The 25,065-nt window shown below is 41.0% G+C and overlaps 1 protein-coding gene across 1 annotated transcript in view; it reads left to right on the top strand.

The window, feature by feature from the left end:
- Positions 1-15,015, top strand: part of ADRA1A (adrenoceptor alpha 1A) — a 140,015-nt gene extending 125,000 nt beyond the window's left edge. The window contains exon 2 of the mRNA XM_007938744.2: positions 14,498-15,015. Coding sequence (XP_007936935.1) covers positions 14,498-15,015 — 518 coding nt within the window. The remainder of the gene's footprint in view (positions 1-14,497) is intronic.
- Positions 15,016-25,065: the final 10,050 nt, after the last annotated feature.

A 25,065-nucleotide genomic window follows, 5' to 3' on the forward strand; every position in this document is an offset into this window, starting at 1 on the left:
GAGATCTACATAAATGGAAGAACATCCCATGCTCGTGGATAGGAAGATTGAACATTGTGAAAATGTCAGTTCTACCCAAAGCAATCTATACATTTAATGCAATCCCAATCCAGACCCCATCAACATTTTTTAAGGATATGGAAAAAACAATCACTAACTTTTTATGGAAAGGAAAGAGACTTCGGATAAGCAAAGCACTATTGAAGAAGAAGAACAAAGTAGGAGGTCTCACACAGCCGGATCTCAAAACCTACTATATAACCACAGTAGTCAAAACTGCCTGGTATTGGTATAATGACAGACACATAGACCAATGGTTTGAATTGAGAATGCAGAAATATATTCATCAACCTATGGTCTGCTGATCTTTTACAAAGGGCTGAAGTCCATTAAATGGGGAATAGAGTGTTTGTTTAATAAATGGTGCTGGCAAAACTGGATATCCATTTGCAGAGAAATGAAACAAGATCTGTACTCACACCACACACAAAAACAAACTCCAGATGGACCTAAACGTGAAACCTAAAACTATAGAGTTCCTCAAGGAAAAACTAAGGGAAAATTTAGGGGCCCTAATATATGGCATAACTAGATTATCAAGCATAACCCAAAATGCACAAACAGCAGAAGAGAAACTAGATGAATGGGACCTTCTAAAAAATTAAATGTTTATGTGCTTCCAAAGACTTCTCCAAAAGAGTCAAAAGAGAATCTACAGATGGAGAAAAAAATATTTGGCAATGACCTGTCCGACAAGGGACTGATTTCTAGAATTTATAGAAAACTCCAACACCTCACTAACAAAAAGACAAATAATCCAATTTAAAAAAATGGGCAGAAGACATGAATATACACTTCATCAAAGAAGTTATTCAGGCGGTCAACAAACATATGAAGAAATGCTCACACTCATTAGCCATTAGAGAGATGCAAATCAAAACAAAAATGAGATTCCGTCTTGCTCCAGCACTAGTAGCAAAGTTCAACAAGACAGAAAATAACAAATGCTGGCAAGGATGTGGTGAGATTGGGACTCTCATACACTACTGGTGGGACTGTAAAATGGTACAACCACTGTGGAAAGCAGTATGGCGACTCCTTAAGAAGTTGGAATTAGAAATACCATTTGACCCAGCCATTCCATTACTAGGTATACATCCTAAAGAAGTGAGAGCCATGACAAAAACAGACATATGCACACCCATGTTCATCGCAGCACTATTTACAATAGCCAAAAGATGGAAGCAACCTGGATGTTCATCATCTGAGGAATGGATAACCAAACTTTGGTACATACATACAATGGAATGCTATGCAATCCTAAAAAATAACCTAGAATCTGCAAAACACCGCATGATGTGGATAAACTTGGAGGACATTTTGCTGAGTGAAATAAGTCAATCACAGAGGGACAAATATTGTATTAGTCCGTTATTATAAAACTCAAGGAAAGGTTTATCTATGGAAGGAAATTTTCTTTGTCAGCTACCAGGGATGGGAGAGTCAAGTAGGAAACACTGTTAGATAGATAGAGATAAGTATTGATTTGGTGAAGAGAAGGGCAATGTGCCAAATGTGAGTGACCAACATGGTGTCATTGAAGAAGAGGAAGATACAGAGACGTGCATGGGAGGTACAGACAACAAAGATGAACCCTTTTGCACATAGAGTACTATGTTGTCAGTGAAGGCAAACATGGATATACAGGTGGATAGATGGGTGGACAAGCTGAACTATTAGGTATGTCTATGAAGCAGGGAGTGTACCCAAGACCATGTATAGGGTTGGAAGTCAATGGTCCTATAAGTGTATTTGTATGATCTGAATTCCCAGGTTTATAGTAGAGCTGACAAGGGACAAGGGTGTAGTCACTTCTTGGTCACAGCCAGATGCCCAGAAAGACCAAATAGTTGAACCTGTGGGCTCGGGACCATAGTCAGAGGGGACATCAAGCTCAATTGGCATAGCATACTATACAAAACATTGTTCCACCTCCTACTTTGGTAAGTAACGGCTGGGATCTTAAAAGCTTGCAAGCAGCCATCTAGGTGAAAAGATGGGTCTCTCCTCATCCAGAGCAAAGAAGAATGAAGAAAAGCAAAGATTCATGGAAACAATTAGTCCCAGCAACTGGTACACCATGCAATCCACATTCTGCACAACTATGAGACCAGAAGAACTAGATGGTGTGTGGCTACCACTGTCAACCACTCAGAGGAGAATCTATGTAGGAGATCCTGGATAGAGAAGGAGAACAATGTGAAATGAAACTCAAAATCATTTGAAAAAAAAAGGGGGGAGACCAGGTTTGCTGGTCTGATAGAACCTGGTGGAACCACTGACACTATGGCCTCTAGCTGCCCTTCAGGTCTGGAACTGAACCCACACCTGTGGCTTCCAGCCAAACAAAAGACAGGCATATGAGTTGAACATTTACCTGAGGTAGATACACTTCTTGGAGAGAACAATCATGGGAGAAAGAAGGGCTGCTTATGCACAGGGAGACAGCTCAAGGGGCAGGAATGCATGGAGGGATGGACACAGGGAAGAGGTAACTATCAGGAGGAAGTACGAGGGGAGTTGTTGCATTGTGGTAAATTGTAGTCAATATCATGAGACAAAGTATATGTGAACTGCTGTATGGAAAGTGAATTTTCTCTGTAAATTTTCACCCAAATCATAATTTTATATATATATATATATATACACACACACACACACACATCTGATCCCATCATGGGAACAACCCACATCACAATTCCTTAAACCACACAGAATTGTGGTCTAGCCAAGTTGACACACAGCTCCAACTGTCACACCGACCTATTCTAGGGTATTTTCATTGATAGGAAGGCCTACTTCAGGGTCACCCAAATCTGTCTTCCTACAGCTTTATCCATTAGTCAAAATCTAACCCTGGACCAGTGTGCTAATTCCTATTTGATCTCCCTGCCCCTAGCAACTTCTCTGTAGTTATTCTTAAATAAATATAAGCCATCTTGAGAGGATAAAAATAGTGAAATGAAAACTGCCAGAGCCCACGTTCTACCAAGTTCCTAAGCCAGCCATTTTAGACATGAAGTGAAGCTCACTTCTAACTCACAAGAATCAAATCTGAATAAATGAAAGCAGTTAAGTATCCTTATTCTTCATTTTTAACGAATTACCCCAGCTGACTTTTCTTCCTATGAAAATTTTTCTGTGAGCCAAAGAGAAAGACAAACAGACAACTACAGTCAGGTAAAAATTCTGCAGATTCAACTCTTGGCTGGGGTTGGTGAAGAGTTATCCTGTTTCTTAACATCATATCAGAAAATATTGTGATTTTTTTGAAGTGTTCTGAATGAAGCACATAATTTGAGCAAATATCAGGTGAACATATCATAGAAGAATCACAAGAGTGGGAAACATACTTCTGTTGGAGACGTAATTATTTTAACAAAATCATTCCACAAGATCTTGTGTGAATTCTGCAACTAAAATAGTTATTTGAGATAGCTTCAAATGCAGTTGTTTCCATCTTTGATTTTTCTTTATCACATTCCATGCCACCAAGCATCTTCATCCCTGACTCAGGTTTTTTTAATTTTTGCAGGACTTCATTATCACAGGAATAGATGGAAATTCTTGAGCAATTTCTATTATTTGGTCTTGGGAAGACTCTCTTTTGGACATGCTGCCTTTTGGTAGCTGTATACTTACTTATTCCTTATGATTAAACTCTGATACATATATGATAAACTCTATAACCCTAAACCACATCCTAGGGAAAAAGAGATGCTGTACTACTCAGTTAACATTACACAGATGTTCAAATCCTATTAGTTGTAGTTTTCAACTCTTCTATGATACTAACTAGAGTCTTTGGATAAGCATTTTAATACCATACTCTACTAACTCACTATCAAGTAAAGTGGTGGATAAGCATCTTAATACCATAGTCTACTAACTAGTTATCCAGCTAAGTGTTCTACTCTAAGACAATTTCAGTCTTCCAGGTCTGGGGGTCTGGTAAGTCATAGTACAGAAGTTATGTTTCACCTTGAACTCTTGTGAAGAGTCATTGAAATGATTTTGTCAAGGGAAGGCTGCAATCAGATTTGTTTTCTCAGAGTCCCTGTAGCTACAGTGTGAGAAATAGGTGGGAAGGAGGTAAGACCAGAAGCAGGAAGCCTAGTTAGGTGTATGCAGGTAGAGATGATGGTAGCCTGAACTAGGATGGATGATGACAAAGGGGATGAAGGATCATTGGTGAGGACTGGGTGACTGGATGAAGTGTGGGAGGTAGGCAAGTGAGTGGTTGAAAATGGCAATCAGTGTCTGGCTTAGGCAGCTGAAAGGATGAGGCACACTGACAGGGAACAGAGAAAAAACAGATTTTGTGAGAGATTACGAGTTTATTTTGGATATGTTAAGAATAACATGGTTTTGGAGCATCCAAAGACAGAGATCTGGTAAACAGTCATCTATGCAGGTTTGGCAGTAAGGAGGAAGATATATCTGGAGATAGATTTGAGACTCATGGGGTAAAGAAGCCATGGAAATTAAGGAGCTACCCTGAACTTGATCTTCCTCTTCAAGAATCAGACAGTTCTCAGTTGAAACTGAACAAGGTTTGGTTAAGTTTGAAAAGAGTGACAATGTCCCCTGTGAGCAAATGACTTGTCTAAATGATGCATTTATTATTAAAGTTGGGAGGAACAGTCCATTTTTTATAAAGATGTCTATAACCCAGTGTTGCTATAACAGAAATACCACAAGTTGATTACTTGAACAAACAGCAATTTATTCTCTCACAATTTAGGAGGCTAGAAGTCTGAATTCAGAGCCCCTGCTCTAGGGGAAGGCTTTCTCTCTCTGTCCCCTCTGGAAGAAGATTATTATCTCCTTTCAACTTCTGTGGGTCCAGTGTCCCTTGCAGATGTCTATGTATCTTGGCATCAGTCTTCCCCTGGGTCTAGGAGGTTCTCAGCTCAGGGATGCTGGGTCCAAAGAATGTGTTCTGACATCAGCTCTCCTTTCCTGGTGGTAATCAAGTCCCTCCTGTGCTCAATTCTCTCTCCTTTTGTCTCTTGTAAGATAAAAGGTGATGCAGGCCACACCTCAGAAAAACTCCCCTTAAATTGGATCAGGGCTGTGACTTGAGTAAGAGCATTGCATACCACCCTAATCCTCTAACAACTGATTGGCTAATCACATCAGATCACATCATGGGGGATGATTACATCACTACATAACTGCCAAATTACATCATTGCATAATTGCCATGGGACGACCTAGACTCCGATTTTGAGGGAACACAATTCAATCCATGACATTAACATCATACTCTATTTCACTTTAAAATTAAAGAGCAAAGTGCCCCAATCCCTTTCTGCATTTTGAAATTAATTTTCCAAGCTATGCTTAGAAGCCAAATTATGCTTTTCAAAAAGACATCTTTGATTTTAAAATAAAAATCTTTAAAATTCCTATACCTATCCTCCATGTCAGTTTGAATACCTCCCACTCTTGATGGAGGTCAGACACTCTGCTGGTCTGGTGCACATGAGATGAGGGCTCTTCATCAAGGTAGCTAGTGAAAAGTACAAGGAGTCCACAGATAACCACCATCCTTGGCTTAACCCAGGCAGGGGCAGAGGGGTATGCAAGAGCAGGGAGACAAAGAGTAATTCATTTTCTGAGCTTAAACAGAACTACACAGTGCTCCTGGAGGAAGGCTACAAGGGTCAGGGGACATGCCTCTGGGTGAGCCAGTGGTCGAGGGCAATTGAGAGGACCTAGTAGGTCATTTCCATATAGGGAATTGTCCAGAGACCTCAGATCAGGCATCTTTACAGACAGACCAGAACCAAAAATCCATTTATCTGCTCCCTTGCCCACCCTTTACTACGTAAGTATCAGCCAACTAACCCAGGTTCTTGGTGGCAAAAATCAGGACTTGAACCTGTCTGTGTCATCAAAGGGAGCTCTGGTGGCGTAGTTCCTAAAGCATCTGACTGCTAACCACTAGCCACTCCTCAGAAGGAAGGTAGGGCAATCTACTTCTGTAGTGATACCACCTCGGAAACCCAAGGAGATGTCACAGTGAGGTGGATCCAACTCAACAGCAGTGGGTGGGTGTCATTAAACTGAATACAAAAGAAGATCATCCTGAAAACTCCCACTTTCTCTTTGGGAGACTGATTTTGGGTAGTGATGTCACTGTTCTGGGATTTGTGTTGTTTGACCTCAGATTCACATCCCACAAACATGAGAGGGTACTGATAACTATCGCATATTACTTTTCATAGGGGGCCCCATAAAATGTCTTTATAAGTACTGGAAGTAATAATTTTATGAAGTGCCTGCAACTTAGCTATATAAAATTATTTAGAGAGTGGTCTTGCTTTCATGTAAATATGAGTGTCTTGAAGATAGATAAAATAAAGTTTGGAATGTGTGTTAAGATAGGCCCTATTTCTCTATTTAAGAGTGCATTTTCTGCTGTGGGTAGTTAAAGCAGGAGTATTATTCAAAATGTCATTTTCCTCCATCACAAAAATATCATCCATTGATTTAATAAACACTGACACTTGTGTTAATCACTGAAGGAAACATAAAGAAGAATAAGAAGTTGTATATGTCTTTACCTATTGCTGTGGAGTCAATCCCAAGTCATAGGGATCTTATAGGACAGAGTAAAACTGCCCCCATAGGGTTTCCAAGGCTGTTATCTTTACAGAAGCAGACTGCCACATCTTTCTTCTGCAGAGCAGCAGCTGGTGGGTTCAAAGCACTGACCTTTTGATTAGCAGCCGAGAACTTAACCACTGTGGCACCAGGGCTCCTTGGTGGGTGGTTTTTTTTTGTTGTTGTTTTTATGTGCCATCGAGTCAGACCCAACTCATAGTGACCCCTCCTTGGGTTTCTGAGGTAGTATCCCTACGGAAGTAGATTGCCCAACCTTCCTTCCGGGAGAAGTGGCTGGTGGGTTTGAACCACCAACCTTCTGGTTAGCAGTCAAGTGCCTTAGGCACTACGCTACCAGACACATCTAAAGACACAATGGTGACTTTAAGAAAAGTGGCAAAGTTTGAAAAATAAACTGGTTTGAGATTCTCTTTTAAGAAAATAGCACATAAGGAACATTATGGATAAATTGCTAGCTTTTTCCTGAATGAAATACTCTCCTGTTAAGTAAAGAAAAAAAAAAATCTTATTATTATTTGAGAATATTTTCTTTACTCAGCTCAAAAGGAAATATGAAACATAAGAAGCTTTTCTAGGGAAAATGCCCACAGTGGATCTATCATGGCTGGGTCACACCCTTTCCTCTCCTGAGTTACTGTCAGCATTTGAGCTGATCATGTGCATTCTGGGAAACATACTCCCTGTTTCTATGAGAGGAGAAATGCTGCTTACGGCTCTGTTAACTGATGATAGAAACCTTTTGAAGAGCTTTACTTGAAGCAGCTCAGCCTCAACCAGAAATCCCTGATTCTGCAGAGCTACACTGGGCCAGCCAGAAGGATCCTGTGAGCAAGTGTTTTATCTTCTACTTGCAGAAATATGCATTCTGAGAGAATGTCCTCTTAGATGACCTCTCCCCTTGCCTGGCTTGGAAGCAGCAATGATTCTTCAAAATGGCTAGAAAGTTAGTTTACAGAGCAACCATAGGCAGTATATTCCAGGGACTGGCAAAAATGAGACACACTCTCATCCCTCCACCATTCCTACAACCTCTTACAGTGTAAGAAGGGCTGAGGAAGCATTTGTCTAATAAAGCACCTTTTCTTCACTTACTGCACCCTTTCATATCTCCACTAACCTCTTCTTGTCACCTTGACTACTATGCAAGCTTCCTGCCAGAAAGTTCAGAAAAGGCTCAGTATATTAACTCTTTCAAGGGAGCAGCTACTACTTTACTGAGAGGCACAGAGCAAGGACTGTGAAATGTCAAACCTCAGTTAAACAGAGAAAGGAAAGAGCAGGCACAGTCCTTCTAAAGACCCACTAAGGTCTCATCTGCTTGCCCTGTCTGCTGCTCTCTTCAAGACATATGGAATAAATGAGGTGCCCCAGCCAGAGGTAAAACTTTTTTTCACCAGTGGAGATCCAGGCTTGATCTCCAATATGCCCCACGCTACTGTGAGAACCTGATAGAAAACAAAGGCCTCTTTCCAGAAAAATGCATATCTGGGTATGCATAAACTTGGATCTTTTTTCACTGGGTTTATAAACTCCTGAAGGAACCCTAGTGGCACAGTGTTCACCACGTGGCTGCTAACCGAAATGTCAGCAGTTTGAACCCACTAGCCCCTCTATGGGAGAAAAATGTGGCAGTTTTTATGTTTTCATAAGATTTACAGCCTTCAAAACCCTACAGCACCATTCTACTCTGCTCTATAGCATCACTATGAGTCGGAATTAACTCAGCAACACATAAGGATGCCATGAATCAGAATGAACTTGATGGCAACAGATTTTTATACTGGAGATGGCGTGTTCTGAATCTCCAAAGATGAGAATGTTGATGGTGGTGTTCAGGGATAAACATTTGCTTTATCCTTCTCAGTATGGCCAATTTTCAGTTGGTCAGAGTGTTTGGAGAGTGCTAGAAAGAAAAGAGTCAGACATTTTGCAGCAAGCCAAATAGTAGAAGGAAATTCAATGACAGGAGATTCCCTGGGGCTTTGGGGATTTTCCAAAGCCTAAGAATTAAACTGGGCAAATTCACATGCAGAAGATGGCCTGACCTGCAGTGTAATATATTTGGGGAATTAGAGCCATGAGCTGTTTGCTCCCCTTGAGGCAGGGTCTGGACAGATGTTGTTAAGGAGTAGCTCATATCTCTGGTAACATGAGAAATCAAAACCCGTATCCTCATGAAGGAAATCTGGCAGTGTAATGATTAAGTGTTTGGCTACTGACCAAAAGGATGATGGTTCAGACTCATCCACCACTGCATAGGAGAAAGACCTGGCAATTTGTTCCCATAAAAATTACAGCCGAGAAAATGCTATGGGGCAGTTCTACTCTTTCATATGAGGTTCCTATTAATCAGAACCAACATGACAGCAACCAACAAAAACATCTTCATGAGGGAAAGTCAGAAATCTGGCTCTTCCAATGAAGAAAATAAGAAAAACTAGAAGGTTAGATACCAAATGATGCTGCAAGTAAAAAATAAAATCATGAAATATCATCACAGAGAAAGCCAAAAGATAAAACACAAATCGTGAGCAAAAAAGGGAAAGAGACAACACTAGAAAGGCAGGGACAGGAAGGAAAATAAGGAGCTACAGCCATCAGGCAGAGAAGAAAGCCAGCACAAGTTGTGAGGCTGAATCATAAAGAGGATAAGAAGACACACTCATTCATTCATTTATTTAGTCAATCAGTCAGAGAGTTGGCCATTCATTCAGCAAAAACTGAGAGAATGCCTTCAAGATGCCAGCATCATGCTTAGCTCTGAAGCTCCATGAACGGTGTGGTACCAGCAGAGATGGAGTTTACAACCTAGTAACTAAGTGAGAGATGTCCCTCTCTAAACCAAGTTGGTTCACCAGTGCTCGATATCATGATGGGTGGAGGACTCGGAGAAGCATTCTCCAGCTGTCTTCAATTTTGAAAAACAGCATCAGTCATTAAAATGAGAGACATGAGAAGAAATTGAAGTTAGACATAGAGATAGTGGAGAATTCAGAAAAGATAGTGCCCAAGTGAGAAGGTTTGGAATATAGAGAGGTAACAGGATGAGGGGACCTAGACTGAGACCAGGCAGCAACAAATTTTTCCAAGCCTGATTTCAGTTAAATCTCCTTTTCCTAGAAGAGGAAAAGTGAAGGGTAGAAAGAGATAGTGGATGAAAGTAGTGAGAATAAGAACAACCCCATTACTCTTTAGAAAAGTTCTGAAGAAAGTACCTCCCCTAACCCTAGCCATTCAGCAACTGTGGAAAGAGGACCACAAGACTCCTACAAGGGGAGGAAGAACACTACAAGCATGAAAAATAGATCCCACAACCTGCCCCTTGTGGAATTATATATTGACAGTGGCAAAATCAGTGCTAGGCTTACACATTTGGGTGCTTTCACACACTTAATGGGATAAACCAAAATGATGTCATTTATGGGAAAGACCCCTGGCCTGGAAACATCCCCCACTCACTGTCTGAAAAGCCATTATCTAGGGATTTCCATGGATTAACAAGAAAATATCCCTGGATGGTTAAGAGTAGAGGCTATCTGACATTTAAATCTTAGTATAAATCCCATGCCTTAGGCCCTTCACCACCAGAGCTCCTATAAATTAGTTTTAACCAGCTCCCTTTCTCACCCTGTACCCGAACTTCAGTGAAGAATAGGTGTTTTGTGCAGGGCATGTAAAGGAGGAGGACCAGTGTTCAATGTTGAAGCTGTGGGTGCAGAAGGGAGACTGGGATAGAGTGACAGCCTGAGAGCTCAGCAGTGGGTCAGGCAGACCTAGAATTAAGGGGGTCCCAAGGGAAGAAAGAGGGGGTAAAAGAAATGGGAGAGGGGTGAGTAAAAGTAAATGTTGAGATTTGTGAATGCAAAACTGGGTTGTGTGAGCAAAAGGAATGTCCTTAAAGAAGTGGGGGGAAATTACAAAGTTTTTAGATCACTTTATTAGCATTCACATTCTAAGTTGATATTTCTTTTTTTTTTTTTTTTTTTCACCGAAGTTCTTCAAGCAAGGGAAATATACTTCTCTCCCTGGCTAATTGCCTGAATAGGGAAATCACCAGACAAGGTGTCTTTTGGTGCCCAGCTAATACATTCTCACAGTCATTAAACACTGGGCAAGTCATGCCTTTGTGAAGTGCGTTCCCTAAATCACATAGCTATCTCTATTATGAAGAAAGATTGGATGATCTGTAGGCATCATAATGAAGATGAATTTTTTTCTGGAGCTGACCATACTCACAAAAAAACTGTCTTATTGGCATTGTCCGCTTTTTTCACCTCTCAGATGAAGTTTGAAAAAGCATCTTTCCAATTCGGCTTCCCCCAACTATACCCTTCATCACTCTCCATATGCCTTCCTCATTTCTAAGAAATGGATTCCAATATATTTTTAAAATTCCCTAAAGGAACATAGGCCATAAAATCAACTACCCAATTTCAAACCCCAGCTCTACCAAGTAACCATCTACTTGAGTGACCTTAGTTACAATATTCAATGTCATTAAACCTCAATTTCTTCCTTTGTAAAATGGAGATGGTGATAGGAGTCCACCCCTTAATTTAATTAATAATTATTAAATTATTTGTAAAGTGTTGACCACAAACCAAGCATTGGATGAAAATTGTTAAGAAGTAGCACACAACCAAACCTAACTCAAACCAAGCATTCAATAATTCCATGAAAATTATAGAACAAGATAAAAAGCTTTGGAGCTAAAGAATAAATTTTTCATGCAATATGCTGCTCCTAAGTAAGCATGCCTATCCAGAGGGCTGGTGGTTCAAACCCACCAGCCACTCCTCGGAAGGAAGGTTGGGCAATCCTACTTCCGTAGTGATACTGCCTCGGAAACCCAAGGAGGGGTCGCTATGAGTCGGGGCCGACTTGACGGCACATAACAACAACAACAACAACAAGTAAGCATGCATCATGTGCCTTTTTTCCCCTTTTGTTAATTTCTGTGCAATGTAACAAAAAGTCAGCTTCATAGAATAAGAGTGCTCCCACTGAGCACTATGCCATTTTGTCTTCTTGGGTTCTGCTGTATATAAGTCTCCTCTTTATTTTACTTAAGAGACCCTCCACTAAATTTCAGAGCAATGTTTTCCAGTGTGGATCTTAAATACATCCAGAAGTTTTTCATGACTGATGCATCTTTAGGAGCAGCAAGAAAAGGAAAAACATAAAATCAAGAACTTAGGCTGAAGCAAAAGAAAAATAATAGCTGTGCAGGGACATTAGAAATTATCCATCCAGCATGCTCCTTTTTTAGATAAGAAAACTGAGGCCTAAAGGAATAGTATGACTGTTCTAAAGCAACCAAGTCAAATATATCTAAATCTGTGCATAGATACCAGTGGAAAAAGGAACAGAGGTTTGGAAGTGAAGGAAAAAGAGAAAAATAAATGAAAGTCAAGATGTTCTTCTACAACCTAATCAGGAGTGAGGAGGGACATTTAGGGTTTTACTGTGATTCATAAAGCACCTTTACTAAGTTCTACTGCAAATCTAGAGATCTGAGACTACAGAGAATTGGAGCGGGAGTTCTATATCCCTTTACCTAGCACTATATCAAGGAGCTCTGGTGGTGCAGTGGTTAAGGCATTTAGCTACTAATCAAGAAGTCAATGATTCAAACTGATCAGCCAGTCCATGGGAAAAAGATGAGACAGTCGGCTTCCATAAAGCTTTATAGCCTTGGAAGCCCTATGGGGCAATGGTACTCTGCCCTATAGGGTCACTATGAGTTGGATTTGATTCAATGGCTGGGGGTTTGGTTTTGGTTTTATCACTATAGCAGCATTATATCATATTTATGACAACTTCCTTAATCACTGTTTTTTTTTTTTTTTCTTTTGGAAATTGAGTTGGTAAAATAATTCCTAAGATCATCCCACCTTTAAGTTTCCCTGAGTTTGTTTGTAACTCTGCTCTATACTAGGCACTGTACAAGATATAAGGAGGCCCAAGACCCAATTCCTGCCTTGGGATCAACCAATAAGATTTGAGTAGGTAGAGAAGATGGAAAAGGGCGTTTTAGACATAGGGACACAGCTGTTCTTGGTAGGTATCATCAAGTCATTTGCAGCTCATAGCAACACTATGTACAACAGAATAAAACACTCCCCAATCCTGTGCCATCCACACAAAACTTGTTACACTTGAGCCCATTGTTGCAGCCACTGTGTCAATCCATCTCATTGAAGGCCTTCTCCTTTTTCTCTGACCTTCCACTTTACCAAACGTGATATCCTTCTCCAGGGATTGGTCCCTTCTGACAACATGACCAAAGTAGGTGAGAGGAAGTCTGACCATTCTGGTTTCTAAGGAGCATTCTGGCTGTACTTCTCTGGGACAGATTTATTTGTTCTTCTGACAGTCCATGGTATTTTTGGTATTCTTCACCAACACTACAATTCAAAGGCGTCAATTCTTCATCAGTCCTCTTTATTCATTGTCCAGCTTTCACATGCATATGAGGCAATTGAAAATACCTGGCGTGGGTTAGGTGCGCTTTAATCTTGAAAGTGACATCTTTGCTCTTCAACAAGGAACACAACTAGAGAGGACAAAGATCAGATTCAAAAATGAGCAAGGACTTGAATAAGTTGTAAGGTGAGTCTGGAAAAATAATGAGCAATGTTGTTAGACTGCTAGATTAGAGTGGGAACTGTGGAGGCCCCTGGATGTCAAACAATAAGGAGTCCTGAGAGGATAGTGAGGAGCCCTACTGGCACAAACAGGGAGTTCTGCTGGTATAGAGGTTAAGGCATTTGGCTGTTAACTCGAAGGTCAGTAGATCTATAAGATCTCCAACACTCTGTGGAAGAAAGTTCTGCTTCCACAAAGATTTACAACCTTGAAACACAATATGGAGGTCGCTATGAGTCAGAATTGACTTGATGGCACTGAGTTTGGTTTTTTAAGTGGCTCAAACAGTTACACCCTGGGCTGCTAACCAAAAAGTTGGAACTAAAACTCACTCAACCGTTCCACTGGAGAAAGACCTGATGGTCTGCTTCCATCCTTAAATATTGTTATTGGTGGTGGTGTGTGCCGTCGAGTCGGACCCGACTCATAGCAACCCCTCCTTGGGTTTCCAAGGCAGTATCACTATGGGAGTAGATTGCCCAACCTTCCTTCCAAGGAGTGGCTGGTGGGTTTGAACTGCCAGCCTTCTAGTTAGAGCCTAGAAAACCCCAGTGGCAATTCTACTCTGTCACATGGCACCTAACAACAGCAGGAGATATTGAGCAGGGTAGTGTACTGTAATATCAAAAGGCAATATCAAAGCCAATATTTTGTATATTTGGGATTCCCATTTAAAATATACAACTCCAATATTCGAGAGGGAATAAATTGTCACTTCATAACTATTTGGGCTGTGTCTATATAACACCACATCAATAATTAAAGGAAATACTCAGGTAAACCAAGTTTGATATAGATTATTTTAATGGATTACATTTTTTTTTTAATTCAGCAAATCAAATTGTCTATTGGACTCAGCCCAAATTTCATGTTTTCCTTTTTTAAGGCTTCACAGCAGATAACAAAGTGATATTCTGACACACAGCTGGTGCAACCCTACCCATTTGGCTAAGTTTCACATAAAGACCAAGTCAGAATGGAATTTGAGGATCTTACAATTAAGTTAGATTCACAGGGGCTAGTTACTTAGTCCAATGTGAGAAATTCAAATGCATTTGTAATCATTTGAAAATTTTTTGAAGATGTATAAAGAGGTTTGCTTGCTTGGGTGGTTTTTCTAGCTAATTGGCTAATTGGCTTGTGTGTTTTCTTCCAGGGTCTTTCTTCCCTGATTCCAAGCCTTCAGAAACTGTTTTTAAAATAGCATTTTGGCTCGGATACCTAAACAGCTGCATCAACCCCATCATATACCCATGCTCCAGTCAAGAGTTTAAAAAGGCGTTCCAGAATGTGTTGAGAATCCAGTGTCTCCGCAGAAAGCAGTCCTCCAAACATGCTCTGGGCTATACCCTCCACCCACCCAGCCAGGCCTTGGAGGGGCAGCACAAGGATATGGTGTGCATCCCAGTGGGATCAGGAGAAACCTTCTACAAGATCTCCAAGACGGATGGGGTCTGTGAATGGAAGATTTTCTCTTCCATGCCCCGTGGATCTGCCAAGATTACCGTACCCAGAGAACAATCAGCCTGCACCACAGCCCGGGTGAGAAGTAAGAGCTTTTTGCAGGTCTGCTGCTGTGTGGGGCCCTCCACTCCCAGCCTGGAAGAGAACCATCAAGTTCCAACCATTAAGATGCACACTATCTCCCTCAGTGAAAATGGGGAGGAAGTCTAGAGGACAGGAAAGGTTAGAAGGAAGGGAGGATAATCTTAGGTATCCATTCCACTTCCCACCCAGACAGCCAGTTCAGTTTTCCTGGATAACAAACAAGATGGGACCATCATACAGGACCAACTGGGAGTGGGGGTGGGGAAGAAGCAGTGAGTAGGCACAGAGAAGGAGAACTGCCACACAATCAACCAGTCCAAAATGATAATAAAAGGCACTTCCTTGCTGTAAATCCTTACTCGGTCATCCTCTGAACCTGCTTTTCATGCCTGGCCCTTTCAACGAAAAATACCTACCATGGGAAACAGAATTTCATACACCATCCAAAGGACTATAAATATAGAATTATGATTTCATCATGAATATTTTGAGCTCACATGCTAAATTTGGAGCTATTTCTTGATGGCATGAGGAGGTTTTATTTTCAGGCTAAACTCACTGACAGCCACATTCAACGTTTACCGGGAGAGCCTGCAGAGGAAGAGTCTTCAGATGGTAGCTGATATCCAGGCACATTAACTTTAGATCAAGAGTTCAAACTCCACCATTTCTGATACATCCAGTTTCTCTGCTTGGGTGAAACTTACAAACATTTACCTTTTGCAGCACTTTGACTTGATATTGACTTTTACTCCCTTAGGATGAGAGTGAGGGACACTCATAAGTCTCTCAATTTAAAGAGACAAAGTCTCTACTTCGGGGTTCTGGAGAGTGTTGAAAGAGCATTTCAGATACAGTATGGCCTTTCCTGATAAAAGACAGTGGAGATGAGGGTCACAGTTTCAACTTAATTATTAGGAACAAAAATCCATTAAATTGTTCCAGGATTAGGTGAAGTAAGTCTTCTTCTGTAACATATTTAAAGATCAAGCGGTTAGGGTGGGGTGGGGGTGGGGGGCTTGAGGGTTACTAATTTCATGCCAATTCAGAGCTGCCCAATTACTCCACAGTCTTTTTTATGTGGCCTAGAAGGGCTTTCATGATGTACCACTTTCCACTTCCTGAGTCCATTGTGAAAATCCAGAGTTGACTTCCACTTTTTCTCTGCTTTAGTGTTGCATAATGAATGAGGTTCAAGGTCTTGAATGCACCTTTGGCATGTTGGAATAAGCCATTGTGATCCAGATACATCCTTCCTGGACTTTCAGAGATACTAATGCTTAGCTTGAGACAGATTCTCATTGATCAACCAAAGAACTGTGTAAAGTTGGGGTTCCCAAACTGTTTTAAACAAAAGTACATTTATTCTGGTAAAAAATCCAATAGCCATTCACTTTCTCTGTTCCCACTTTCTCCAAGAATTTGGCGAACATACTCTACTTTTTGCTTCATGTACACCAACTTTTGGTGAATTTTAATAATTCAGGCTATTACTAATGATGAAGGTGGTGGCGATATGTAAAATTTTAAAACATCTATCATTACACAAGATGAATTTACAATCTTATTTATATATTTGGAATAATTCTTGACTAGAATCACTAATCTGGAACTATTTAACATTTCCATGGCCCTGTACTCGCATTTGGGTAATTTCCTCTAAGAATTACAAAGCAAATTGTAGCCCTGTGTAACCTTTATAGCAAGAACTGGTGGCCTGGCCCACTCTTTCCTACTTATATCCCTTGCAATAAAATAATAACTTTCTTAAATTCTTCTAAAAGGAAAATCTCTTTGTGCATTGTAATGCAGTGTACGTTTTTATTTAGATTTGGGTTTTGTTGTTGGTTGTGTTTGGACCTAGAATATTACTGCTTTCTGCAGACCTTTTCTGGAGAGTGTCTTCTTGGCCAGATAGTCCTCTGCTTCGTGTTCATAACATGGACTCTGGCACTGAGATGTGAGCTGGGTGTTTAGACTTAGCTAAGGAGCTCTGGTAGTGTAGTGCCTAAGACATTTGACTGCTAACCAGGAGGTTGGCAGTTCAAACCCATCAGCCCCTCTGCAGAAGGAAAACTGGGCAATCTAATTCCATAAAGACTTACTGCCTCAGAAACCCAAAGGGGGTCTCTATGAGTCGGAATCGACTTGATGACAGTGGGTTGGGTTGGGTTTGGTGATGTGTCTGCATGTTCCATAACAGCTCTTCCAGGTGTGGGTGCCCTGTCTAGGCAGGCATCTAGGAAGGATTTAGATATGCAAACCTTGCTTCTCTCCCTGCCTTAACTGGAGAGACAAGTTTCATTGTTTAGAGAAGTTTCTTTCAGGACCTGAATAAGAAAACCACTCTGCCCTCCCTCTGCTGTGGGGGAAAAGTGTCGCCATGGGAGGAACGGTAATAGTTCCTCTTCAACAAAATACAGTTCCATTCTAGAGGTGATCTTTAAACAACGTGCAGGCACATTGAAATTTTAGTTATGGGGAAGCTTAGAAGCACTGGAAAGTTAGTATTAAAGCCACTTCTAATCAAAATAAAAAGCTAGAAAATCTCTCAGTCTTTTAGATGAAAGACTGAAATCTTTTATCTTTATCTTTTAGATAAAAACCCTGATCATTTTATCAGATTAAAACTGTTCAGAAATAAGTGTCTACTATCTTCTTCTCTAAGGAGCTCTGATGGCACAGCGGTTAAGGTATTTGGCTGCTAACGAAAAGATCAAACCTACCAGCTACTCCACAGGGGAAAGATGAGGCAGTCTGCTTCCATAAAGATTTACAGCCTTGGAAACCATATGAGGCAATTCTGCTCTGTCCTACAGGGTTACTATGAGTTGGAATCCACCTGATGGCAGTGGGTAGTACTCTCTTCTCCAGCCCTACTCCCTCCACAGGGCAAAGCTTTAACATTTTTCCCTTTCCCATAACAAGATATTGGGTATAAACATGCTGATTTTATAAGAAACTGAAAATGTTACCCAAAATGTAGTCAAAGTGAAATAAACAATATACAAGCTATTTCTTTTTTAATTCATGCACAAAAGTCTTTGTACTTTTAAGCATGCCAAAATCTATCTAAAATTATTACAGTTAAATAAATGATTGTCATGTTTATATTCACATGCTTACTGCTTCTATTTGGAGTCTGAAGAATTTACCCAGAGTAACAGTGGTTAAAATGTCTTCTCCAATGTGTTCTAAGGGAGCTCTGGTGGCACAGTGCCTAAGGCATCTGATTGCTAACCAGAAGGCTGGCAGTTCAAACCTACCAGCCACTCCTCGGAAAGAAGGTTGGGCAATATGCTTCCATAGTGATACTGCCTTGGAAACCCAAGGAGAGGTTGCTGAGTCTGATATCACTCTGTGTCAGTGAGAATGTATTATAAAAGGAGCCCTGGTGGCACTGCTGTTAAGTGCTCACCCTCTAACCAAAAAGTCAGTGGTTTGAACCCACCAGCCACTCTACAGGAGAAAGATGTAGCAGTGTCCTTCTGTAAAGATTGGAAACCCTATGGGGCAGTTCTACTCTACCCCCCACGAAGACTTGGAATCGACTCAATGGCAACGAGAATGTGTTAGAAGAGGCAGTTGCTTTGGGATTGCTTAAGCATGACAAAAAGCACTTAACATTATGGGAGAGGTAAAATTAGAGTTTATTCTACAATGCAAATTGCATGCATTGAAAGAAATCTTGAATCTCTTTATTCAAAGATCTTCTCAAAGGATTGCAATTTAAAGGATTTCAAAAAGCATTTTACTTGTCACAACCAACTTTTCTTCTTTTGCCTCTTTTATTGTCTCATCAGAAACTGTTTCTACCTATAATCACTTAGTGTATATTAATACTCTCCAAACTATTAAGGCAGCTAACTCTCTCACCACCTGCTTGGATTGTTCCATACATGGGAGATAGTAATATTTGAGTGTCTTAGTTTCCTAGCGCTGTTGTAACAGAAATACCACAAGTGGGTGGCTTTAGCAAACAGAAATTTATTTTCTCACAGTTTAGGAAGCTGGAAGTCTGAACTCAGCATGCCAGTTCTAGGGGAAGGCTTTCTCTCTCTGTTGACCCTGGAGAAAGGTCCTTATTCCATGGTTCCTTAGTGATCTTCACGTGGCATGACATCTGTCCTCCCCCATCTCTGCTTGCTTGCTTGTCTTAATCTGCTCTTTTTATATCTCAGAGTTGATTGCCTTAAAACACACACTATGCTGCTACAGCCTCTTAACAGAAACAAATCCATTCCCAAATGGTATTACAGCCATGAATGTAGAGGTTAGGATTTACAGCACATATTTTGGGGGACACAATTCAATCCATAACATTGGGTAAATAAATATTCTATGAAGGCTTTTCTGTAAGATCCTATTGTGCGCAAGATGCCTGTAGCACATTTTACACCCGTTGTTTCTAAACCTCATGGCAACTCTACTATTTCTATTTTAAAGATGAAAATCTGGGAGTTGAGAGCAGTTAAAGCCTCATCCAAGGTCAAGGCGGAACCACGACTCAGACCTTGGTCTCCATAATTCTAAAGCCTGCACGTTTTCCACATCTGCCACAAACAGTGAGGGTAAGAATCCTCCAGTTGGGACTTTGGTATGCTGAGGATATTACACTATAGCCAAATTTTTTAATGTTTTGTATCCTTGGGAATTGCCTCCCAACAAATCTTGGTAAATATACTGCTAAGTCTCAACCTCAGCCAAACCCAAAGATAAGGTCATAATTGGAAAGGTTTGGAATCTACAATACTCAATAATTAGATGATAGCACTTTTTTTAGGGAATAATGGCATGGCATGTTATGAAAGCCACCTAGAAGGACAAATTATACCATATTGGGAGAGGATGGACATATAAAGAATACAGAGGAAGAGTTGGCCTAGAACAGCAACGCCAAGTTGTGGCTGTGAAATACATTGTGCATTGTGTTGAAGTTATTGATTATCAATCACAGCTCAAATGCTCATCATGTTTATAAATACTTCCTATTCAAAATAAGTAAAAACAAATACAATATCACTTTCACTCACCTGTATTCCAACATGTTGTGGGGAACATTGGAGAGAGAGAGAAGGAATTATAAATATTTCACCAGGAATTCCACATAACCCAAAGAGTATGTTGCCATGTGAAAGTTCATATTTAGCACCTCAGGAAAACTGTTCAGAATGCTGGCCTCCAGATAGCCTGAGACCAAAGCAATCTTAGGAAATGATGAACTGATTGGCAGTTGTGGCATGTATTTATTCCTGGATTTCTTTTCACAAATGAAAGCCTCATGTCTTAGGCATCTTGGCTCCACGCACTTCCACCTCTCCCACCTCCCACCCTCAAAATGAAACATCACACAGATCTGGCCAGTAGGTTTCATGGTTTGGGCTTGGAATTGAGAACACTTTAGGTTGTGTTTGCTTGGACAAGTAATTGTTCATTCTTTAATCACAGCTACTTAATCACAGCTTGACATTCTAAATTGCTGTAGGGCTGGTTCTGCTCATATCCTCTTGCCAAAAAGGATGCTGCCTCTTCGTATGAATACTTGTTGACTTAATTAAGGAAAGAGCTCTGCTCATCAGCAAAGGGAGCCCAAGCAGATGGAAGATAAATTAAGAGAAAAACCAAGGTGCCTGAAAAGAAGACACACAAAAAAAACTAGTTGCCATCAAGCTGATTCTGACTCATGGCAACCTCATGTGCATCAGAGTGGAGCTGTGCTCTATAAGGTTTCTAATGGCTAATTTTTCAGAAGTAGAATGCCAGACCTTTCTTCTGAGGTATCTTTGTGTGGACTTGAACTGTCAACCTGTCAGTTAGCAGCTAGAGTATTAACCATTTGCACCACCTGGACTCCAAAAAGAAGGCAAAGGTGGAAGGAAAAAAAAAAAGAGGCATCAGAGAGTATACTCACTTATTACTCTGATCTCTTTTTACACTACTAGGACTTTTAACCATGAAACCACCTGCAAACAGCTCCGGTGGAGCCCAGTTGGAACACTGTTTGCACCTGCTCCTTGTCTACAAACTGTGCTGTGGAGCAGGCTGAGCCCAGGCTGCTGTGGTGTTGACCATCTTCAAATCACAATGGCCAGCAGTGGCCTCCTGGCCCTTCAAAATCCCTGCAAGATGAGTGAGTGGAGATGACTATTGTGGGGATGGGCTGGAAAAGCAAGTGGCTACAGTTAGGATTTTAGGGGAGGACACCTGGCTCCTTGCCGATCAGCATTGTCTCCATCATGCTTCACTGACCCAAATGCCATGGGGGTGGGGGTGGGGGTGGGGATTGGAGATGGGCCTCAGTGGAAACTGCTTATCTGTTTCATGCAGGAAAATGCCATTTCTTCTCTGCTGTGCAACATGAATTACTGGTACTTTCATCTAAGAAGAAGGTTATTTTTTCTTGTGGGTGGAAATTGAAAAAGGGAAGGGCTTACTGTGCACCTGGCTCAGAGCAGGATGGTTTAATAATACTTTGCTTCATCAGATAAGCAAGGGACTTCCCTAAAGCTGGTACTTACTTATTTCAAAGAACAAAGTAATTTTCTTTTTGGTGTGGATCAGGAGTTATTGTATTGCTTTTCCTCTATATCATATTCACTATAACCACATGATAAGCTGGAAATGATTATTGCTAAACTATGAAAAATACAGACTTTATTAAGTAAAAAAAATCTAAGAGCCAATTCATACTGTATTTGGAGAAAAAAAAAATGAAAGCATTGACCTATTAAAATGCCTTCACAAAGTGAATTCATTTAAACCTGGTAAAGAGGAAGATAAAGCAGAAAATCCCAACATTAGTTTAACATTCCTGCCCATTTACATAGCATTTTATACATTTCAAAGTAAGTTTGCCTATCTTATGTCATTCCCATGAGGTAAGAAAAGAAGAGATTATTATCTCCATTTAGCATATGACAAAACAAGACTAAGAGAAATGTAAGGCTTTCTTTGAATGTCCACAGATTCATCTCCAATTCCTTTTTCCATGAGGATATTGAGAGCCATGGGTTTCTTAAGACCCCAACTTTCATGTTTCACTCATTTATCTCTGACCTGTAATTCCAGCTCTATCTGCACTGTACCTTCTGCTATAACTATGCCAACAGCCCCGTGTGGCACAAAAGGTTAAGCACTGAACTGTTAGCCAAGAGGTTGGCAGTTCAAACCCACCCAGAAGTGCCTGAGAAGACAAGCCTGGAGAACTGCTTCTGAAAGATCACAGCCTTGGAAACTCTATGGAGCAGTTCTACTCTGCACACATAGGGTCACCATGAGTCAGAATCAACTCAACAGCAACGAACAACAATGACAGCATACCTGTTCCAGCAGCTGGACAGTACAGGAATGTCTAGGGGCTGAGTGCATATATGTCTGTGCTTCTTTCATTGGCTAAGAGACAAGCAAGTGTAATTTTGTTTTTTCCCCTATATAGGCAGCAGTAGACCAAGGCAACAGGCAGGGCAGGAGAATCTTTCCTACTCAATGGAGTGACATGTAAGGCAAAGGCAGCAGCGATGTACACCTTAAGGACATCTAGACCCCAAAAGCCCCAAAGGCAGTTGTAGAGACACTACTCTTCCTGACTGTCCTGAGTGTCATTTTATGCCTGCTGATCATTATGGTAACATCAGCAAACTTGGCTGGCTACCTCTCCTGCACCAGGCACTGCACTTGGCCCTGGCAGTACAGAGAAGCACACACAGTCCTCAGATTATGAGCTGGCTGTGTTCCAAGTTCATTTGTTTAGAAGTCAAGAATACATTTTTTTCCACAGATGTATTGTTATAAATGGGGCAGAGGGAAGGATGTTCCCAGATGAACCAAAAAAATAAAATAAAATCTATGTCATCTATACCAGGGCTTGGCCAATTTTTTCTGTAAATGGCTAGATAAATATTTTAGGCTTTGTGGTCTGTATGATCTCTGTCATATATTGTTGTTGTTTTTTTTTTTCTTTTTTCGGTTGGTTGGTTGATTGGCTTTTTGATAACCCTTTAAAAATGTAGAAAGCAGTCTTACCTCATGTGCCATATAAAAAGATCAGGCCTCAGACCAGATTTAGCCCATAGGCTGTAGTTTACCAGTCCCTGATCTATACTATCATAGCTTAGAGTATAGTCCAAATAATGCTGAGCAAGTCTTTTTGTTGTTCAACATACAAGTCCCATTTTTTAGTATGTCATTGACACATGTTTGGTTTGCTAAATTAATCTCCCCGATCAGCATGAGTAATTAGGTAACAGTAAGAAGTTCATATTCAAGTGTGGACTTAATCCGCATGACCTGCCCACCTAAAAATATAAAGGATAGCATTGTAATTTTGTAAAAAGGTATCAGGAAAAGGGGGCAAGGGCCCAGTAGGCCCTCTTGTTGACTCCTGGCATTCCATACAACAGGAAAGTCATCAGAAGCCCAGGTGAAACCATGGGTCTTTCAGCTCTTCACCTTGTTGGCAAAAATGCCCTGGCACAATCTGGCTAACACTGACAGCAACAACCAATAGGTGCCCCTTGGCCAAGGTAGACCTGAAATCTTCCCAGCCTCCTGAACTGGAGGGCCCAGATGCTCCCTTGGCTCTTGGGAAAGCCTTCTTATCACACACCCTAAAATGCCAGGCCATTTTAGAGCTCACCAAGAAAAGTTACGGAGCTCTGGTAGTGTAGTACCTAAGTCACTTGAGTGCTAACCAGAAGGCTGGCGGTTCAAACTCACCAGCCACTTCTCGGAAAGAAGATGGGGCAATCTACTTCCATAGTGATACTGCCTCAGAAACCCAAGGAGGGGTCGCTATGAGTAGGATCTGACTCGATGGCAGTGGGTTTTGTTTTGTTTTGGTTTGGTTTTGGTTTTTTGAAGAAAAGTTATGGTTCATAGAAAAAGATATTTGTCCAAAAGACAAATACTAGTAATATTTCTTCTCCTTCTTCTCTTCTTTCTTGTCCTTTTCCTTCTTTTCCTTATTTTCTTTTTACTTTAAGTCTGAAACAGCCTAACAAAAAATAGAAATGATGTTACTATGGGGAAACGTATTTAGCGCTCCCACAAAGAGGACAAAGCCATGTTTCCCTGAACCTAGAGATATGTTGAAGGGACTTCCTTGCCCTTCTGCTCTCCAGTCCTGATGGACAATGAGGAGGAGAAATACATTCCCAGTTAGAAACAAGATGCAGAATTCCCAAAGTCTATGGCAGAATGTTCACAGTGTTGAGAGATGAGAACCGATGATGAGGCCCTGAGGTAGGGCATGGAATATTAGTGGAGAATTGATATGGATGGACTTGAAAATGTGATGTAATTAGGCATTTGACTGATAACCAGAAAGCTGGCAGTTCAAGCCCACCAGCCACTTCCAGAAGGAAGATTGGGCAATCTACTTCCATAGTGATACTGCCTCAGAAACCCAAGGAAGGGTCACTATGAGTCAGATCTGACTCAACGACAGTGAGGTTTGGTTTTTTGGGGACCCTAGACACAAGGAAGATGGGGCAATCCACTTCCGTGGTGATACTGCCTCGGAAACCCAAGGAGGAGTCGTTATGAGTTGGGTACAACTTGATGGCACATAACAACAACAGACACAAAACAGAGGGCTTTGGCTGACGCTATGTGGCAGCTCCCCTTCTCCTCTCCCCTGCTCAGTATTGATCCTATGTCCATTCCCTTCCAGTCTCCTTTCCTTATCCCTTCCTCTGACTACAATTCCACCCTCCATTTCCTTGCCAAAATATACAAGCAATGAAAGATGTTGGGGCAGGTGCCCATGCTCCAGAGAGTACCATTTCCTACCAAATATAATGTTCCATGAACAAGACTGAGGTATAAGATGGGGCTCCCTCAACAACTTGTTCCTCTTCCAATGTCTGCCCCCACTGCCTCTAGTGAGCCCAGAGCAGGAGATAGGGTTGATGGGGTGAGGAGCAGCTCAGGGCAGGGCATTCCCTAGGCCTCCATCCTCCAGGACCTTTTTCCCTGCTTGTATTGTTGTCTTTTTGTTTTTATACTATTAGTTCCAAATGAAGTGAGCAAACAAACTGTGCAGCCACATTTTAGAAAAGAGCTGGTGATCAGAAAGGTTTCTGTGGCATTTCTATCACCCTAGCCCTAACCCCATTTGTACATTCTTCTTCTAGTTGCCTTCTTTGACTCCATGGTGGTTCATAAGTCTTTACTAAT

Source organism: Orycteropus afer, unplaced genomic scaffold (assembly GCF_000298275.1).
Source record: "Orycteropus afer afer isolate SDZICR_OR568_19922 unplaced genomic scaffold, OryAfe1.0 scaffold00053, whole genome shotgun sequence".
In the NCBI taxonomy this organism is placed as follows: Eukaryota; Metazoa; Chordata; class Mammalia; order Tubulidentata; family Orycteropodidae; genus Orycteropus; species Orycteropus afer.